The sequence below is a fragment of the Eptatretus burgeri genome, chromosome 6 (genome assembly GCF_056783735.1).
Source record: "Eptatretus burgeri isolate ZD-2024b chromosome 6, Ebu_testis_v1, whole genome shotgun sequence".
Classification (NCBI taxonomy): domain Eukaryota; kingdom Metazoa; phylum Chordata; class Myxini; order Myxiniformes; family Myxinidae; genus Eptatretus; species Eptatretus burgeri.
In genome coordinates this window covers 3,232,856-3,253,781 of record NC_140966.1, presented here as the reverse complement: position 1 = coordinate 3,253,781, position 20,926 = coordinate 3,232,856, and the positions used below count along the sequence as shown (strand labels likewise).

Genomic DNA, 20,926 nt, shown 5'->3' with positions numbered 1-20,926 from the left:
GTTAACTGAACATGCCACTATTATAGCCCACTGCTTTTATTGCCCATATACCCATACCATCCATGCATCCTATTATGTCACCCACATTGCCATTATCAGTAGCTTTATTGATTAATTATTAGGATATTTAACAACCACTTTTGTGCACATTAAGGCTAAATTGCATCAATGAAGACGAATATAAAAAAACAATTCAAACTATATTCCCCATGGCTCGTCAATCATACGTATGAAGTTTCACATTGATCTGTTAAGCTGTTCTAGAGAAGAAGATTTTAAAAACTTTTATATTTTTAAATCAATATGGCCACCAGACCACATGACTGATGACATTCTAAATTTAATTCTTCACTCACTACGGGTTGTAGATCACATTTATGAAGTTTCAGATTTTTCGGATAAGGATTTTGATTCAACCAATTGTGGCTGGAATACTTCACCGATGGCGCCATTGTTATCACCCTATATATCACCCTGCACACCGATGTTTTTTGTTTTTTAAAGTCTCTTCCAGTCGAGCTTCCTGTGCTGCCTCAACCTCCTGAACCTCGAAAGTAAATCCAGGAAACACGTGTTCGTCCAGTAACCTTTCCAGATTAAACCCCCAAATCCAGGCTTTCCGCTCACCTCCATTGGGAGTTGATAAAATATGCCAAGTTTCAATTTTATTTTTGTTGAGCGGTTTCAGAGAAAACGATGTCCAATTTTTTTCCTTTAATCCAATATAGCTGCCATACCATGTGACCTTTGATGTTCTTCTTCTTGTGTATATGGCCAATTGGGGTGTGCTAAAGTTGAATGTCTAGGTTCTGCAGCCATGTGGCTGCCACAGGGGTGAGTAGGTGGAGGGCTAAAAGGCCTCTCGATAGCTGCTGCAATGGACAGTGTGACGTGAGGTGTTCCATCGTCTGGACTTCTCTGCAGTCACAGAGTGCATCCAGCCACATCCTCCATTGGTGGAGGGTGCTTTCGCAATGGCTCTGTCTAGTGCCGATTGAAGGCTGTTGAGGGCCGAGTCTGTTGAGGTGGAGTGTGAAAACCTTACGCATTGTGAAAACCATTGCTTACATGAGAGTGTGAAACCTGGTGGAGTAATGGTTGGATCATGTGCAATATATGGTTATTATTAGGAGTTGTGGCAGCCTCACAGCTGGCCCTGCACAGGTCGGCTTCACTCTGATGGGTTCCAGTAAGGAGCTCGGTGTGGTTCCATGGTAGTTTTCGGGACTTGAGGCGGCAGCACGGATGTTCAATGAGAAGGTGCTGGACTGGAATTTCGGTAGCCAAAATGTGGCTGATGTATCGGTGTGACAGCACATTCCTTCGGATGTCTGGTGGAGCAATGTTGGAGAGGATAGGAAGCCAGTCAGTCTTTGTTGAACTGTGGGTTCCAGACATTGTTCTCATCATGGTCAGGTATGGAGCATGTGCCAGAGCAGCGCGTCGCTGCGTCCACTTTCCGCCGGTACTCCAGGGGCCTCCGTCTGGCCATCCCCCAGGCAGATTCCCAGCCCATCCCCATCTCCTCGAGATGCCGATCAACCTGCTGCAACCACGAGGCATGTGGTCGGCCCATTGGCCTCCTCCACTCACGAGACTCCCTCGCTGAGAGAATCTGGTGAGCAGGATCAGCGTCAGGAAAACGAACCACATGTCCATACAGCCGCAGATGATGCTCATGGTCTATGCAGGTAACAAATCTCATTTGAGTCTCTCTCAGCAAACGCTCGTTGGACACAAAGTCCGACCAGCGATAGCCAAGGATTCTCCAAAGAGACCTGGTACCAAAGGAATTAAGTCTCCATCTCAGATCCTTGGTCAGAGTCCAAGTCTCGCATCCATAGAGCAAGACTGGAAGCACCAAGGACCTGAAGACTCGGACTTTCGTCCTCCCGCACAGGTACCGGCAGCGCCACACCCCATTTTCCAGTGAATCCATGACTCTCCAGGCCCGACCCAGACGTCTATTGACCTCTGACTCTCAGTCAGCAGAGACATAAATATCACTGCCAAGGTAAGTGAATCTCTCCACGACCTCAACATCCTCACCACAAACAGGCACAGACAGGACAGCAGCATCCAAGATGTCATTGAAAGCCTGGATCTTAGTTTTGACCCAGGAAATCCATAATCCCAGCGGCTCCGACTCCTCATTCAGCACCTAGAGGGTGTTCATGGTGTTTAACTGAATGAAACACCACTCATCATGGTGTTTAACTGAATGTCGATGGCCTTCGTATGGGCACTTGCCGACCAGACTGGCACGCAATACTCTGCAGTTGAGTATATAAGAGCGACACTTGCTGTGCGTAAGGTGTTCATGTCGGCTCTATACGATGTTCCGGCCAGTTTCTGGATGACTTTTACTTGTGCTCTGACATTCTCCTTGCATTTTTGCAGCAGCTCTTTGTAGGTCAGGGTCGGGTCATGAAAAGGTGCGCACACACTGACACGGAGAGTTCCTTTACAAATCCCAATTTATCCATTTGTACAACATCCATGTGTGGTCTATGTACCTCTTTATGCTTGCAGAAACTGCTGCATGCATGCATGCTCGCACATGCGGTGACCTTGCACACCTCTAGTCAGCTCACTCTGAATCAGATTAGTACATGCTTCACTCTGGAGAAGCCATATTCAATTCAAAACTAAACCATCAGTCCTTAACAGCCCCCTGAACAGAGGAGGAGGGGTGAGGGGAGGAGGGGGAGGGGGAATGGGAGGGAAAGAAAGGGAGAGAGAGGGGTGGGAGGAGTCAGGGTCAGAGAGGGAGAGAGAAAGAGAGAGAGAGGAGGGAGGGGGGGGGAGATAGAGAAAGGGAGAGAGGGGTGGGAGGAGTCAGGGTCAGAGAGGGAGAGAGAAAGAGAGAGAGAGGTGGGAAGGTGTGTGTGAGATAGAAAGAGAGAGAGGCGGAGAGAGAGGGGAGGAGGAGAGAGAGGGAGGGAGGGAGGGAGGGAGGGAGGGAGGGAGGGAGGGAGGGAGGGAGAGAGAGAGAGAGAGAGAGAGAGAGAGAGAGAGAGAGAGAGAGAGAGAGAGAGAGAGAGAGAGAGAGAGAGAGAGAGAGAGAGAGAGAGAGAGAGAGAGAGAGAGAGAGAGAGAGAGAGAGAGAGAGAGAGAGAGAGAGAGAGAGAGAGAGAGAGAGAGAGAGAGAGAGAACGAAGAATTTACATGTTATATGCCTCTATTTATGTCCAAGTAATGGGTCGCATCATGAAAGCAGATCACCCAAAAAGGGGAAACATCATGTGAAATAAAATTGCACATTTTCAGTGGGTGAGCCACCGCCCAAGGCACCGTACAACAACGCAGGGCCAAAGTGCCAAACACAGATGAGTGGGGCCTGAACTGAACTTCAGGCTGAACTTTGGTCTAGTTGATCGTTATATTCAGTGACAGTGTGAATACTTTTGCAGTGTATTGCCACAGCTTGCAAACGAACAACCAAGCAGCTTGTAGAGTGCTCACCAAGTGGCTTAAGCACTCAAGCAAGCACTCCAATGAAATGGCTGAGAAGGCATGGCTGGATTGGCAAGCAATAGCAGGGTGATTAGTAATGGGACATACCCCCAAAAATCAAAACATCGCTAATTTCTCAACATTTTTTTCAGATTTCACTCTAGATTTTGACAGTTATTCAATCCCCACGATGTGATCCTCCAAACTGAAATAATATTTCGATTATATACTTTAATTTTAATAATATTTCATATTAATAATAATAATATAAAAATAATAATATTTTAAATAATAATAACATGTTTTGAATAATATTTCAATTATATACTTTAATTTTAAACCTATAGCACTTAATAAAGCGATGTATACAGTGATTCGTAGCAGTGTGACCATTCCTCATTTTCATAAATGCCAAGGTGAGCCAATGAAAAAAGCCAAGAATTCACAAGGTTTCGGAAAAGCGATGAGAATAGAAAACCTATACGCCAAGAAAACCGAAAGAAAACCAAGACGCCAAGGTGAACAACGAATAGCCAAGATCTTGTGAAAAAAAGCCAAGGAGTGGTCACACTGATTCGTAGGTCTGAAGATAAGGAATTTGATGATGTGAGTGAGGAAGGTGAAAGAAAACAGTGGAGCGCTTTACCATTAAGAAACCGTTGCACGCTTGTTTCAAGTCAAGGCATTGTTGAGCAGGCCAAAAAAAAAACAAATTAAGACCCCTGTGAGGGAGAGAGATGACCGAGGATGACGCCTTGATTAAGGATACTTAAATAAGGCTGTAAATTATCTTCAAAAGGGATGTTTATATTAACCCAGACAACCAATTTTCAATCATGCACTACCTTGGAGTTCCCGTCGTATAAAAACAAAGTTTGGTGCTGCAAGGTTTAATGGTTTTGGAGTTATGGAGGACAGACACACAAACATACAACACACACACACACACACACACACACACACACACACACACACACACACACACACACACACACACACACACACACACACACACACACACACACACACACACACACACACACACACACACACACACACACACACTTATTACAAGCAAATAAAACCCGTTGCTTAGCTGACGGGAATATTAAAGGGGGAGAGGGAGAAAGGGGGGAGAGGGAGAAAGGGGGGAGAGTGAGAAAGGGGGGGGAAGAGTGAGAAAGGGGGGGAAGAGTGTGAAAGAGGGGGAAGAGAAAAAGAGGGGGAGAGAGAAAAAGAGGGGGAGAGAGAAAAAGAGGGGGAGAGAGAAAAAGAGGGGGAAAGAGAAAAAGAGGGGGAAAGAGAAAAAGAGGGGGAAAGAGAAAAAGAGGGGGAAAGAGAAAAAGAGGGGGAAAGAGAAAAAGAGGGGGAAAGAGAAAAAGAGGGGGAAAGAGAAAAAGAGGGGGAAAGAGAAAAAGAGGGGGAAAGAGAAAAAGAGGGGGAAAGAGAAAAAGAGGGGGAAAGAGAAAAAGAGGGGGAAAGAGAAAAAGAGGGGGAAAGAGAAAAAGAGGGGGAAAGAGAAAAAGAGGGGGAAAGAGAAAAGAGGGGGAAAGAGAAAAAGAGGGGGAAAGAGAAAAAGAGGGGGAAAGAGAAAAGAGGGGGAGAGCAAGGAAGAGGGGAGAGCGAGAAGGGGGGAGAGCGAGAAGGGGGGGAGAGCGAGAAAGGAGGGTGAGAGTGAGAAAGGAGGGGAGAGCGAAAAAGAGGGGGAGAAGTAAAAAGAGGGGGAGAGCAAGAAAGGAGGGTGAGAGCGAGAAAGGAGGGTAAGAGCGAGAAAGGGGGTGAGAGCGAGAAAGGGGGTGAGAGAGAGAAAGAGGGGTGAGAGAGAGAAAGAGGGGTGAGAGAGAGAAAGAGGGGTGAGAGCGAGAAAGAGGGGTGAGAGCGAGAAAGAGGGGTGAGAGCGAGAAAGAGGGGTGAGAGCGAGAAAGAGGGGTGAGAGCGAGAAAGAGGGGTGAGAGCGAGAAAGAGGGGTGAGAGCGAGAAAGAGGGGTGAGAGCGAGAAAGAGGGGTGAGAGCGAGAAAGAGGGGTGAGAGCGAGAAAGAGGGGTGAGAGCGAGAAAGAGGGGTGAGAGCGAGAAAGAGGGGTGAGAGCGAGAAAGAGGGGTGAGAGCGAGAAAGAGGGGTGAGAGCGAGAAAGAGGGGTGAGAGCGAGAAAGAGGGGTGAGAGCGAGAAAGAGGGGTGAGAGCGAGAAAGAGGGGTGAGAGCGAGAAAGAGGGGTGAGAGCGAGAAAGAGGGGTGAGAGCGAGAAAGAGGGGTGAGAGCGAGAAAGAGGGGTGAGAGCGAGAAAGAGGGGTGAGAGCGAGAAAGAGGGGTGAGAGCGAGAAAGAGGGGTGAGAGCAAGAAAGAGGGGTGAGAGCAAGAAAGAGGGGTGAGAGCGAGAAAGGGGGGGGGAGAGCGAGGAAGGGGGAGGGAAAACGAGAAAGGGGGAGAGCAAGAGAGAGGGGGAGAGCAAGAAAGAGGGGGAGAGCGAGGAAGGGGGGTGTAGATGAGGAAGGGGGGAGAGCGAGGAAGGAGGGGGAGCGAGGAAGGGGCATGGGGACAGAGAGAGAAGGGAGGGGAGCGATGAAAGTGGGGTGAGGGTGTAGAATCAGTATGGTCCATCCATTTGTCCATCCACCACTCCATCCATGCCTTCCCTCAATCCCATTCATCCATCCATCTATGCATCCTTTCCATTCATCTATTTATCCACCCCTTCCCTCCATCTATCTATGCCTTCCCTCCATCTATCTATCCATGCCTTCCTTCCATCTATCTATCCATGCCTTCCCTCCATATATCTATCCATGCCTTCCCTCCATATATCTATCCATGCCTTCCCTCCATATATCTATCCATGCCTTCCCTCCATATATCTATCCATGCCTTCCCTCCATATATCTATCCATGCCTTCCCTCCATATATCTATCCATGCCTTCCCTCCATCTATCTATCCATCCCTTCCCTCCATCTATCTATCCATCCCTTCCCTCCATCTATCTATCCATCCATCCCTTCCCTCCATCTATCGATCTATCAATCCCTTCCCTCCATCTTTAGATCTAAGATCTATCCATCCCTTCACTCCATATTTTGATCTATCCATCCCTTTCCTCCATATATCCATCCATCCCTTCCCTCCATCTATCTATCCATCCTCTCCCTCCATCTACTCATTCTGTCCTTCCATCTCATCCATCACTTCCCTCCATCTCATCCATCACTTCCTTCCATCTCATACATCACTTCCTTCCATCTCATCCATCCCTTCTCTCCATTCATCCATTCCTTCCTTCCATTATTCCATTTCTTCCTTCCATCCAACCGTTAATAAGGAATGGAAGGCTTGGCACTGCACGACATTGCGGCACAACACAGGCAGGTGACCGTGTAGAGTGACAGTGCAGCTTGCAGTGCAGCAAAGTGGCTTAAGCACTCAAGCAAGCAATCCAACAAAATGGTTGATAAGGAACGGCAGGCTTGGCAAATGATTAGCGGTCACAGATCCGTCATTTAAACACATCCTGGAGATGCCCAAAATGTCAAACTACATCTAAATTGGACAAATGAACACTTTTTTAACAGTCAGAACTGCTGATAAGTTCAATTGTGGAGTTTAAATTTTGAAATTCGGCTTAGTTTAAAAGATTATTGAGGTTATGGCATGTACAGAGGTGAAATAAAGCCATAAACGCTGGTGTCTCTGGTTGGAAAACATTGCAATGTATCCAATGATTTGTGGATACGATGATGAGGCATTTGACGATATGAGTGAGCAAAGAGAAGAAAAAAAAAACTTTATCGATAAGAAACCGTTGCAGCCCATTCCAAGTCAAGGCATTGTTAGGCAGGCCAACATCAATGGCAAATTAAGACGCCTATGAGGGACAGAGAGATGACCGAGGATGACACCTTGATAAAGGATAATTAAATTCATTCATCCATTGGGACCATACTCTGTACAGAGTGTTGGTGCTGCCGAGGCATTGGGACCATACTCTGTACAGAGTGTTGGTGCTGCCGAGGGATTGGGACCATACTCTGCACAGAGTGTTGGTGCTGACGAAGCAGTCTTCTTAGCTATTGGACACAATCCTGGACAGGTCGCCACTCCGACACATTATACTCAATCAATGGCTCAATCATCCCAGCCAGCTGGTACTCCGTTTGCCAACCTCAGGAAGAATGACAGGCTGAGTCAACCCCACCTGGTATTAATTCAACAGCCAAGTAGGATTTGAATTCAGGACCCTCGGATCCCAAGCCCACCACCCTAACCACTAAGCTAACACCAGGAGGAGGAGGACGAGGAGGAGGAGGAGGAGGAGGAGGAGATTGGGACCATACTCTGTGCAGAGCATTGGTGCTGCTTAAGAGGTCTCCTTGGCCATTGGTCACAATCCTGGACGGGTCGTCACTCCGCCACAGTATACGAGCAAGCTGGCACTCCGTTTGCCAACCTCAGAAGAATGACAGGCTGAGTCAACCCCACCTGGTATTAATTCAACAGCCAAACAGGATTTGAATTCAGGACCCTGGGATCCCAAGTCCATCACCCTAACCATTAAGCTAACACCAGGCATATCAAATATGTAAACTGTCAAATGTGGCAATATTAAGGGGAAACTTATAAATTGATATTTCAAAGGTTGGAAACTATTAGAGTCCGATTTTTTTTTACTTCTGACCCCTAAATTGTCACTCCATATGCCAACATCAAGAAAAAAAATTGCACCATTAAAGCAGGAAATACAACTTCAGTGGATTTACTAGTTGTTGTTGTTTCGTATGTAGCCTGTGGCTGCTGGTTGCATCATTTTCTGAAAGTGTGGCTGTGCCGCTGATGCAGTGCCACTGTTACTCATTTTGCCGATCTCATAAGGATTACATGCTGAGTCAACCCACATGGTGCTATTTCAATGGCCGAAAAGGGGCTCAAACTCAACACTAAGATCTTAAGCCAGCCACCTTAACCATTAAGCCAAAGCTCGTGCTATAATTTTCCAGTAATAGATGAAGACAGCCATAATCTTTCCTTTGGATGGGACTCCTACCCCTCCCACCTCAACTAGCATTCACCACCCTCTTTCCCATGAACACATCTTTTGCTTTGTTTGTTGAGTTTATTTTGCCACTACAATTCAATATTTACATCTTCTGATAAATGATGTTTCAAACATAAATGCTTAGTGAATAAATACTAAGGCCTAAATTAAATAAAATATAAGAATTTGTGTGCTTTAATTCAAGGACCAATGTCATGTAAATCAGAGTTCAGCTGTCAGGGGAATGAAGCTGAATGATATATCTTTTAAACTTGGCAAAGGACGGAACTCAAAGTGGGAGGCCAGATGTTACCAGCATACATATACATTTACTTTACTTACCCAAGTCACACGATATGCCTGGCAGTGTATTATTAGACCATTGGTGAGAAAGTGTTTCAGGTACTCTCACATATGAGCATATGTAATATTGAGGAGGGTTGAAGCAAACGAAAGAGCTACATTTTGAGCAATTTCTCAGCACTGGTAGAGATCAGTGATGACTGAAAGAATGTTTGCAACTGGATAAATCTCACCTACTATGAGCTCTTCCATGAGCTACAATATTGTACAAAAAAATCAAACAAAATGGAAACGAGAAGGGCACTCGGTGGAAAACATAACCTCCTTCACCTTCGGCGATGGAGGTAATAAAAAACACAGCCAACAACAACATGGGTTTTCAAGTTAAACCGAGAGTGAGGCATTTGTTCAGTAACTGAATAAAAAGGCAATGACGCAAGTGAAAAATGGCATTCTGTTGATGTCTCAAAGAGTTTTGAAATACCAGTCTTCATTGGAGCAAATAACTCGAAGCGCCAGGTACCAGTGGCCAGGGCGGGGGTAAGGCATCAAGAGCTGGATGCTTTCAGAACCAGATCGCACCACCATCTGATTCCCCTGAGAACCTGCAAAAGCAAAGAGAGAAATACAGAATCACACCCAACAGTAATGTAACACAGCACAAGCAAAATTCAGTGAAGTTACTTCAACTCTGTTGAACAACAAAACAAATTAGTAACAACGAGAAGGGCACCCGGTAAAGCGCATACCTGCACCCCGTAATGCCTGATCAATGAGAACATGTCTGGCCCAATACATTTTTGAGACATCGTGCCATATATCGTTTTTGAGCCCGATCTCTCAATGGTGAAGAATCACTTTAAAAATTCTAGTAGTCAGATCCCGATCCGGATCTTCACCAAAATCTAATCAGTTCATCCTTGTCACACACTAAACTTGTCCACAAGATTTCATCCGGATCTGCTGTCAATTTTTTGAGATATCCTGCACACAAACAAACAAACAGACAGCCAAACAAACAAACAGACAGACAGAAAAGGGTGAAAACATAACCTCCTTCAGCTTTGGTGGCAGAGGTAACAAGGAAACCACAAAGCCCTTGGCAAACTTGAAATGCTATCCACCTACAAGGCCTTCAACCACAGCTTAATGAAGTACTGCTGGCACCCCTGCCTCACATCTTGCTCAGCTTGATGCCGTGGAAACCAATGCCTTCAAGATCATCAGAATCTCCCACGATGAAGCCTAGTTTATGGGCCAATCACTTTCCCATAGTAGACAGGTCGGTGATCTCTCTGTCGTTTCTGGTCTTACACCCTCTGCTCTCTCCATGCTTATTCACCACCGAGGTTTCTGCAGGGCGCACGCGGTCCATCAGCTACCCCTTCTGGTGAAACTCCGAAATATAGAATCACTGCTCACCTCGACTCATTCGTTCCTCTTTTGAACCAACTTCCATATTCTTTTCAATGTTATTCTTCCCTCCAGATCTTCAAGACAGCTATTCACCACCATCTCAAATCATCCACACCCACCCCAAGCCGACATCTCTCCAAATTTCCAGTTTTTTTGTCTTCCTGAGTTTGCTTCTGTATCCATCTTGTCCACCCCAAATGTCCTCCTCCTACCAGTCATTCTTTACTTGTCAAACACTCCCTCTATTTTGTCCCTCAACCCTGCTATTGGTGTATTTCCTACCTCTCTTTCTACTGTTCCTTTTGTTCTGTTGCAGCCTGATCCGTTTTGTGTTCGAGATCTTCCACGAGTCTTGACGATGTACTAACCGCAGATCATCCAGCAACCCTTCGTTCTTTTGTAGATCTCTTCCACTAACCTAACTTCTTGTTGGTGATGGTGACACATGGGGTGGTAAAAGGAGTTTGAAGAGGGTGATAATGGAAAACAATGTTGTCACATTGCAAATGTGTGCTCGTCCCACGCATGTACACAGCATCAACACAACACCACAGTATTATACTGAAAGGAAGAACAATATTTGAGAAAGCAACTATTCAGGCAAAGTTGGGGCTAATCAAAGCAAAATGAAAATAAAAAGTCCTGGAGAGGGAAGAAAATATAGGTGGATGTGCTGGTCGAAAGACTACTGTCACGTTCTGAAGTTGCCATCGAGTATGCTATGCAATTGTGAGCATGCACGAAAAGCTCGACCATCAAATTATACAGCTGTAATGAACACTGCATACACAGTGTCCTGCAAAAGGATTCACCTCCCTCCAAAGTTTTCACATTTTGAGGCTACCTGAGCTTAATTCATGATAATTTCAAATAAAACTTAATAATTCTCACCTATGAGCTCTTCCTTCAGCTTCAATCTCAACAACCAGAAGAGTGTGAGACGTATCATACCACCCATACTTGGCAGAACTAGAGTAAATTTCATATGAATAATGGGTAAAGATTTCACCATCTTACTGTACAAAGCTGGTGGAGACCTACCCAACAATACTCACAGCAGTCATTGCTGCAAAAGGTGCTTCCACCAAGTGCTGACCCAATGGGCTGAACACCTTTACAACCAATGAATTTTGATTTGTACATGTTTTTTGCAGGTATTCCTGATGTGTAACCTTCTTCAACTATAACAGTGTTTAGTTTGATCTCTTCAGTTATGAATAAAAAAGTTAAATTGGAAAACTTGTTTCCACATAATTTATCTACATGTGGCATTATTGGTCGGGGTTGAATACTTTTGCAGGCCACTGTACTTTGTCTAAGCCCCACCGTGTCTGAATACAACAAAACAAACTTTTGAATACTCTCCAAAATTTATGTATCACATTATGGATAAGCCAATGTGATATTGTTGTGGGCCGGGGGTCGGTGGCGAGGAACGACCGCCAGATGGAGCAGTAGGGCAGTCTCCCACAGAACACCCGGAATCGAAGGTCGTCACCCCGGATAACTCCGGAGTCGACGGGTCGCTTAAAGGACCGTGGTCGCCAATATTTCGACTGTGTGGCGTAGGGGTAATTGTCTAGATCTCCAATATACCTAAATAACCATGCAGTCTAGCTACCGGGGAAACCACACCCTCGGCCGGCTTTGTCTGAATCGAGTAGTTGTTTCCGACTTGGATACGGTGTAACCGAGTGGGAGTTACCAAAGCCGTGCCGGTCCAAATAACAACTTACGGCACAAACGGCCTCACTATAACTCAAACCCGAACCATGCTAGGCCAATGAAAGAAACGACAGGCAACAAACTGGAATACTTAACAGGGGGTTTATTTTACAGTAATCGGGAAGGGAGACACAGAGCAGAGTTATCACGACTCTTATATGTAGGCAATGTACAGTGAGCAAAAGCACTTAACAATTTCTACTTATAGGACGGCGCCACCACAGACACACACACACCAAAAGAAAATGGACCCGGATTATCTTTATTTCGACCCTCGCAGCCAAGGGGATAGATAGGCTGGAGGTCAGAGTTTCGTCGGTACCTGGCCACCTCGTGTGGTTTGGCCTGCGACTGCAGGTGTGAAACTCGGGGTCGTTGGCGAGTCCAGACATGGTATAGCAGGGTCCAGGCGGGGGCCAGGGTCGCTCCTCACAGAGGGCCAGCGGAGATTTCCGGCTCGGACTCCGGGTTATTGCTCGACAAAATGAGAGATGGAAGTCGACGGCTGTGGAATAGTCAAAGGACCAGCTTGAGACACGGCAACGACGACCACCAATGACGCACACCAAGAGCAATGGCGACCCCTTTCTTCTCCGACAATTCCAACCCAACTCCAGCGAGCACTAAGGGGAGCCCGGCGATTCTTATCCCTCCCCCGAGCGGGGTGGGGTCATCGGTCCTCTGAGGTAATCTTTGCCATGATTGGACAGGGTTTCGTGGGGTGTTATCTGTCCCCCTCTGATTGGACAGGGGGAAAACCCTGCCTTTCTGGGGTGGAGTCGGAGCTCTGATTGGTTTTAATCTTTTTATCTTTTGATTTTAATCTTTGCCCTGATTGGACAGGGTTTCGTGGGGTGATGTGCTGGCCATCCGTGATTGGACAGAGGGAAACCCCCTGCTTTCCTGGGCGGAGTCGGTATTCTGAGGTGAGGAAACCTCCGCACACGTCCGTGGTGGTCTTACAGGGTCGAACGCACGTGGGCAATGGCATCGATGGTGCGAAGAAGTGAAGGATTGATTTGTTGGTGTTGGGTATTGTAGAAATCTAACTAGAAAGAAACTTCGCAGCGCACACATGTAATTCCCTTTAGACATAGGGAGAAATCTAACTATACACATACTTATTGAAATAACTAAGCTTCGGGACTGCTATCTGTTTGTGTGCAAATGGCTTCCAGATTCGTAACCACATCACCATCATGACTGCCCCCAAATGGGTATGGAGCAATGAAGCAACGATAAGTTGTGAATATTTCCAGAGCTGATATTTAACCCTGGACAGGTCAACGTTCCAGACACATGATGGCCTAAGCTTCTCAAAAGATCTTTAATGTCAAGAAGTGAACATTAGCAGAAGGACAATGTCTTAATGTCCCCTTTGAAGGACGGCATCTCACAGTGATCACTCACAGCGATCCAGCACCATACCTGGGAAACACCAGGATGACAGTATATAATTGGAACAAGAAACAATCAGACATTGCAGACCCTCACCAGGACTTACTTTGTGTGGTGTTTGTGTACTGGTGTGTTGTGTAATTAATAAGAGTTATGTAATGTCAGGTCAGGTCAGGTATGGGAGCATGCGCCAGAGCAGCGCCAGAGCAGACTATGTAATGTGTTATGTAATTAATAACTACAACTGCCACTTTATAACTGCTGGCATTATTATTCAATTGAATTTAGAATGGGATTAAAATAAATTAAATTTAAATCAAATGGAAGACCAAATAGGTACAGTCCTACATCAGAGTAATCAGAAGGACCCAAACAAGCAAAAATAAATGATGAAGTCATCAGGAGGAACCTTTATAGGATTCGCATTTCAGCTGCTGCTCCTCTTCTCTCAAACTCATCCAGGCACAGCCAAGTGAGCCTTATTCAAACAACAACAAAAAAAATCAAAAAGAAACCAGATCAAAAAAAAAAAATTCTGGCTGCCAGACCATGTGTTTGATCAAGTTGAAATGTAAAACATGTGTTCCCCATCACTACTAGATCATAATTCTGAAGTTTTACGTCGATTGATTAAGCAGTTTCAGAGAAAACATTAATTAATAATTTTATTCAATCCAATATGGCTGCCAAACCATGTGACCTATCAATTATCCCTCAACAAACTTGTACACCCAAGGCTTTGGGAACATTTGTGTAAAGTTTCCCCTCAATCTGTCCAGCCATTCTTGAGAAGAAGATTTTTTTTAATAGGTTTCAGGGTAAATCAAATATGGCTGCCAAACCATGTGACCTATGATGTCATATGTGTGAACCTATTGTTCCTCATGGATCGGTGGTCAAATGTGTAAAGTTTCACCTCGATCTGTTGAGGCACTTTAGAGAAGATATTTGAAGGTTTAGAAAAAAAAACAAAAAAAAAACATGGCTGCCGACTCACATGACTGATAACGTCATTCATTTTATTTTTCTGTGAACCATTTTATCCCGAAATGACCCTCAAAAGTGTTCATACTGATCAGATGTAGTGTTATACAAATGCAATTATGATGTTATAACAAAGGCACCTGTGACGTCATTAAAAAAAAATCACACTTACAGTGGCGTCACTAGGGTTGGTGTCACCCAGTGCAGTAACTCATGGTAAACCCCATGGACCTCCTCCCATACCAGACCATACAAAATCCTTCGTAATGTTTTTTTGTACTAATATATTAATACTAACAACAAAATAGTTTTGAAAAATCTTTCTACATTGAATTACAATATTATTAGTTACAACATTATTAGTAACTAAGCGGAAGCCTTTTTTGATTTTTCTCCTTCTTTTCCTTTAATTACAACTTCATTCTCAAAAAAAGTTATTGATATAGGTTCACAAATACCAATTACCACAATATTGTAGCTAAAACACCGGAAAATTTGACAAAAGCAGCGACTATAGTCTATAAAAACACCAGCGGCAACGAAAACAACAGTGCCTGCTTGTAGCGCGTGCAGAAGAAACCACGTGATTCAAAGCGTCATTGTAATTGGGTAATAATTCCAGCTCTGACAGGAGCGCATTAGAAGGTTCAAAAAGTAAATTGGCATTGAGTTTTAGTCTTGTAGGCATATTGATACATGTAAGTTGGACTTAAGAAAAATGTTTTTGTTGTTATAACTAATGTCAGGGATTTTTTTTTTTTAATAATAAATTTCTGCTGAAACACCACAAAAATTTTATAAACAGTCATTTTGGTGTCACCCCTCTGATAGTGTCACCCGGTGTGGTCCGCATCCCCCCTAGTGATGCCAGTGCACACTTATTCCCCATGAGGAGTACTTCCTATGTGCCAAGTTTCAATTTTTTCCTTCGTGCAGTTTCAGAGATATAGAGGTCCAAAGTTTTTTTTCCGTTTTTCCAACATGGCTGCCACACCACGTGCATGATCTATGATGTCATAATTATCAATAAAACATTGTACATGAGTTGTCCCTCCTTTGGTGAAAATTTTGTTTCAATCTGACAAGCGGTTGCAGAGAAAAACACTCACGTTATGTGCAGACAAACAGACAAACAAGACAACAAACGGATCCAAATGCAATACCCTCTCCTCTGGCAAGGGTAAAATAGGATCACTGGACATGTAGGTTATCTGGGCCCTGGCCTAATGTTGTAACCCAAATTTGGTAGCATTCTGACTGGTGAGTGCCAGCTTGCTGGTATCGTGTGTCGGAGTGGCGACCCGTCCAGGATTGTACCCAATAGTCAAGGAGACCGCTTCGGCAGCACCAACGCTCTGTACAGAGTATGGTCCCATTGGATGGATGGATGAATGGTGGGTCTGGAGAAGAAGATTTTTGAAGGCATTTACTAAGTCTGCCATTTTGACCGACAAAGTCACGTGACCGGAAAGAGCTTTGCAATCCCCGTTACCAGTCAGGAGCGGAACCTTGCTGCCAAATATCAGCCGGATTGGCCCAGCGATTTGGCTGGAGAAGTCAAAATAGGAGACAGATGGACGGACGGACAGACAGATGGTGCACGATGATAATATTGTACCTTAAGGTGGGTTTTCACAGGACACGCGAACCATTCGCGTGTCCCGTGAAAACCCACCTTAATCTGGAATTCCAATTCCAGATAAGCTAAACAGCTAAAGGCTGAATGTGCTGCTTTGAGCTTTTTTATAGCTGAAGTAATCAGTACTGACAACTATTTTGTCAGTATACCAGGCAGAAAAAAAATGTGCAGGACAAAATGAAAAATAAAATAAAAACACCTGAGGATACATATTTCTTTTTAGCAGTCTAACAGCAACAGACGTGCAGTAAACCCACCCCATGTCCTTTTCTAAAGTCACACTGACCATAGCCACAAAACGGTGGATTGTTGCTGGGTACAAAAGGAACATCGGGATGAAGACACGCCACCACAGTCACATTCTCGCCCAATGTGGAACTCTGAGGGAGACAATAAAGCTTTCACACACAGATGCAGTTGTAAGTAAAAGATGCCTGCATAGAAATGGAGACAACATGAAAGAAAAAGAAAAGAAGAAACTTAGAAATTAAAAGGTACAATAATTAATTAATCCAATCATCATATAAAAGCATTCAGAACAGTTACATGAACGATATGCTCACAATAGCCAAGCCACACTGTTTGTTTATTCTTTAATATACGGTATAAGTACAGTTCATTCGTAAGAAAACATACGAATGCACTCTCTTATTTGTATGTACACTTCATTGTACTGTCGGACTGTGCTATTCGTGGATTCGCTGACCTCGCGTATTTGCGGTTTATAAAATGCGATTTCATTCGACATTGGTGGCCCAGTGCTTCACAGTTTTTCCTGGTTTCCCAGTTTTTTGCGTGCGTATTCGTGGGATTTTTGATTTTCTCTCATGAATCACGAACCGCCGGGAACCTATCCCCTCTTTTTCATTGAAACAATGCTCCGCCATTGTGGATTCGCTATTTGCGCCATTTTCCAAGAACGTATCCTCCGCGAATAGCAGGGTCCGACAGTATTCATGTGGTGCATCTTGGATTATTGTATCTCGTATGAAGAACTTTTTGAACCCTCCACGTTGTTTGTTATTAAATTGCCTTTAGAACAATGAACCATGCACCAAGAAGTGATGATAATATCAAACCAAAATTAAATTAGGATGGGTTATACTGACAAACTATAACGATACAAATTATTTTCAACAATAACCGCCTTTCCCATTCACACGATAAAAAGTGAAAAATCCGAGAAGACCGGTGAATGTTTTTGAGTAAACAACCAATGTCTTCAACATGGGATTGATTTCATCCAACATTCATTTTCCCCCATGAAGCGTTTTCAATGGGCAATGACCTTTTACTGTAAAAACCCTTGATCTGAAGTTACGAATCCAACTTGCCATACACATCCACTATGATTTAAACAATCCTTAGGCTATATAACCAAGCATCATTGTTTTTCGTATTAGTCTGTACACCCGCGCAGCGGAAGACTGGATTTTGCAATAGCTTCTGTGTCTGTGTCTGTGTCTGTCCAGGCCATAACTTTCTTTCACCACATGAGCTTTTGTCATCAAATTAAAGAAGGTTTTGATGAGGTGGAAGAAGCCGACGTTACACAACTGCAATCACACGGAGAAGATCTGAAACAACTAGACATTATGATATTCACTTGTTTGTTTAGAATGATTTAAATCTTATAATTAATTTGTAAATAATGTCCTTTGTCTGGCGATAAAAATATTTCCATGGAACCGAACCCTCCCCCGCACCATTTACATTAATCCTTATGGGTAAATTGGATTCACTTAAAGTCGTTTCAGCTAAAGTCGCACTTTTCAAGAACATAACTACAATGCTAAGTGAGGACTGACTAATAATTGGGTCAAAATATCAAAGGGCAAAATCATTGTAACTCGAAACAGCCCTTATTTGCACGTGTCTGCTGCTGCGTAGTGCGAGATGGTCGAGTTTTTTTATTTATTTATTTAAAATCACTTCCGTGGTTCTCTAGTTTGTCCACTTGCATCTTGAGATGCTTTTTAGTTTACCATTTCACGTTTTGCCATCAAATTTTTTCAGCAAACTGTTATTATGAGAATATAGAGAACACTAATTAATAAAATTTACTTTTTTTTTTAAACTTGTTTTCGTCAAGTTTAGTTGAGTACAAAGTGGACGCAGAATGGATTTGCATTTTGGGATGCTCCGTCGTTACCCTTGCTTGCTAGAGTTACCCTTGCTAGAGGGTATTGCATTTGGGTCCATTTGTCAATTGTTACATGCGAAATCGAAAATTTGCACGTATATTCGTTGGTCGAGTCTGTTATTACCCCGCACACACAGCGCATGGTCTAGTGAAGCAATTGGTTCACTTTTTGTCATCGGTTAATTTATATGATCGAGCAACAACTTAATTTCAATTGAAATTTATATTTTGAACACGAGAACGTGATTCGGAACGTGAATTGGAACATGAACCTGCAGTGTAGGAGAACACTGGCTCTGAATTTCGCTACTTTAATGGAATCTCATCAGGAGCACGCATGCACAGAGAGGAGTAAAGTAATTGTTTTCGTCCGTCTGTCTGTCTGTCTGGCAGTCAAACAAAATTGAAAATCATCCCAAAACAGGCCATTCGTTGTTTTCAGGGACGTCCTAAAAGACAAAACAAGCATGAGTAACTAATTCAACACGTTAAGTAAAGTGGGGTGTGTAAAAGAGGGTGTATCAGACAGTAAACTTCCGATTCCATGTTTGTTTATTTTTCTACAGCCTTTAAAACCTTTGTTGTTTTTAAATTTAATTATATATTTGAACACTGTATAACAAATCGTCTTGATAGCACTTCCAAAAACCTTCAGTTCAGCAATACTTAGGCAAAATTGTAAGCCATCTCGACAAATCAAATTTGTCGCGTGCTCCAACGGCGGAGTAACAGTGAGATACAGACGAAATGGGGCTGCCTGGTGATGCAACAACAGAGCTAACTTCGTTCAAAATAAACGTTTGCTTTGTGCATCTTTTCTTCAAAGATCATTCCAAAATTCATCACTTTCTCCGAGAAGAGTTGGCAGAAGGATTAGCTCTGAACTGTCCCGTTTGATCCATCGGATTTGTGTGGTTGCCATTTTGTCGGTTAGTCAAAATTCACAAACAAAGCCAATAGAGATCGTGCTCAGAAACGCAAAGCAAGAATTGAAAAGACCCTTCCCATGTCATTTTTCTCAAGACCAAGTGGAGTAAGGTGTTCTCTGACTTCTCCAGTTATGTTTGCTTGTCTGTGTCTCTCTCTGTACGTCAATCACCTACAGGTTGCAATTTTACACCAGTCTTCACGAAACTTAAGCCGCCTGGTAGAGATAGTCAAAAGCAAGAAGCTGATTGTTTTTTGAGGTCAAAAGGTCAAAGGTTATGGTCACATAAAAACGTCAATTTTCATCCGATCGACTTGAAATTTGAACAGAATTTGCATATCGGTTCACTGAGTAGGTTCACCAATTAAAAACTCGAAGCATATATTGTTTTTGAGGTCAAAAGGTCAAGTTCACATAAAATCATCAATTTTCATCAGAATGACTTGAAGTTTGAGCGCAATTTGCAAAGTGGGTTCACAAAATCTACTGTTTTAAGGTCAAAGGTCAAAGGTCCACATCACATACACTCATCAACTTCGATCCGATTGATTTGAAATTTGAACATAATTTGTAAATTCAGTTACTGAATTGGTGCACCAATCAAAAGCTCAAAGACAATTATTTTTAGGTCCAAAGGGCAAGGTCCCAGTAACTGATTTCACAAGCACCAGTCTATGACCGCTTGTTACTTGCGAAAATTGAAGATTTTTCAAGTATATTGGTTCGTCTTGTGTGTTATTCTGTCTCTGTCTGTTTGTTTGTATGTCAATCACCTACAGGTCACAATTTTAAACCGATCTTCATGAAACTTCACCACTTGGTGGAGTTTGTCATAAGCAAGAAGCCTATTGTTTTTAAGGTCAAAAGGTCAACATAGATCAAAGGTCAACAACTTTGTGAAATTTTTTTAATCCTCATTTTTGCATTCGTTTGACTTGAAATTTGAAGAGGATTTATAGATCAGGTTGCTGAATTCATCCACCAATGATTTTTCAAGTCGACATAGACCAAAAGCTTAACATAGGCCAAAGGTCAACAACCTCCGGGAAATTTCCAAAATCTTCAATTTTCATCCCATTGACTTGAAATTTGAAGAGCATTGGCATATCAGGTTGCTGAATTCATCCACCAATGATTTTTCAAGTGAACAGGCCAAAAAGTCAACATAGGCAAAATTTCTGAAATTGTCAGTTTTCATCCGATGAACTTGAATTTTTTTTTTTTTTTGTATACCTTGGTCGAGGCTCGTATGAGAGCTAACACACAACTCACAGCAAGGAGGCATGAGACAAGAGGGGCGGGAGTGGAAGGGACAAAACAGTGGGGAACAGACACATTAGGTGAACTGTGGAAGGGAGAGGGATGGGGATGGGATGGGGAACATGGCGAAGAGAAGATGGACATTTCAGGGACTTTCAGGAAGGAAAGCAGGAGAAATGAAGGAAGTGGGCTTGGGTGGATTATCGGGGGTAGAAAAGATCGAGGATTTGGATGGGGGAAGATAAGAGGTGGTGGTGAACAGCTGTTTTGAAAGCCTGGAGGGAAGAATGGGAAAGAATAGAGTGAGGAAGTTTGTTCCAAAGGCGGGAAAAAAGAGGAATGAAAGAGTGAAGATGAGCAGTGATTCGTGATTTTGGTAGTTTTACCAGAAGGGGGTTGTTGGCGGACCTTGAGCGCCCTGTGGAAATCGCAGAGAGAGAGCAGGGGGGGCAAGGCTGGAGAGGAGTCGGTAGAAGACAGAAAGACCACCGACCAACCTGCGGTGATTCAGTGAGAGGCCCAAAGACTCAGCTTCATTGCGGGAGATGCGGATGATCTTAAATGCCCTGGTTCCGACAACGTGAAGCCGAGAAAGGTGGGAGGCAGGAGCACCAGCCCAGAGGGGAGAGCAGTACTCCATCAGGCTACGGA

General features: G+C 43.8%; 1 protein-coding gene across 2 annotated transcripts in view; it reads right to left on the bottom strand.

Annotated features, from left to right (window-relative positions):
* The window catches only part of LOC147024131 (transmembrane protein 8B-like), a 114,702-nt gene that overhangs the window by 56,249 nt on the left and 37,527 nt on the right, over positions 1 to 20,926 (bottom strand). For both annotated transcript variants that reach the window (XM_085883722.1, XM_085883721.1), the window contains exons 7-8: positions 16,231 to 16,324; positions 9,267 to 9,387 (exon numbers count right to left, since the gene is read on the bottom strand). In XM_085883722.1, the coding sequence (XP_085739848.1) occupies positions 9,267 to 9,387; positions 16,231 to 16,324 (215 nt within the window). The remainder of the gene's footprint in view (positions 1 to 9,266; positions 9,388 to 16,230; positions 16,325 to 20,926) is intronic.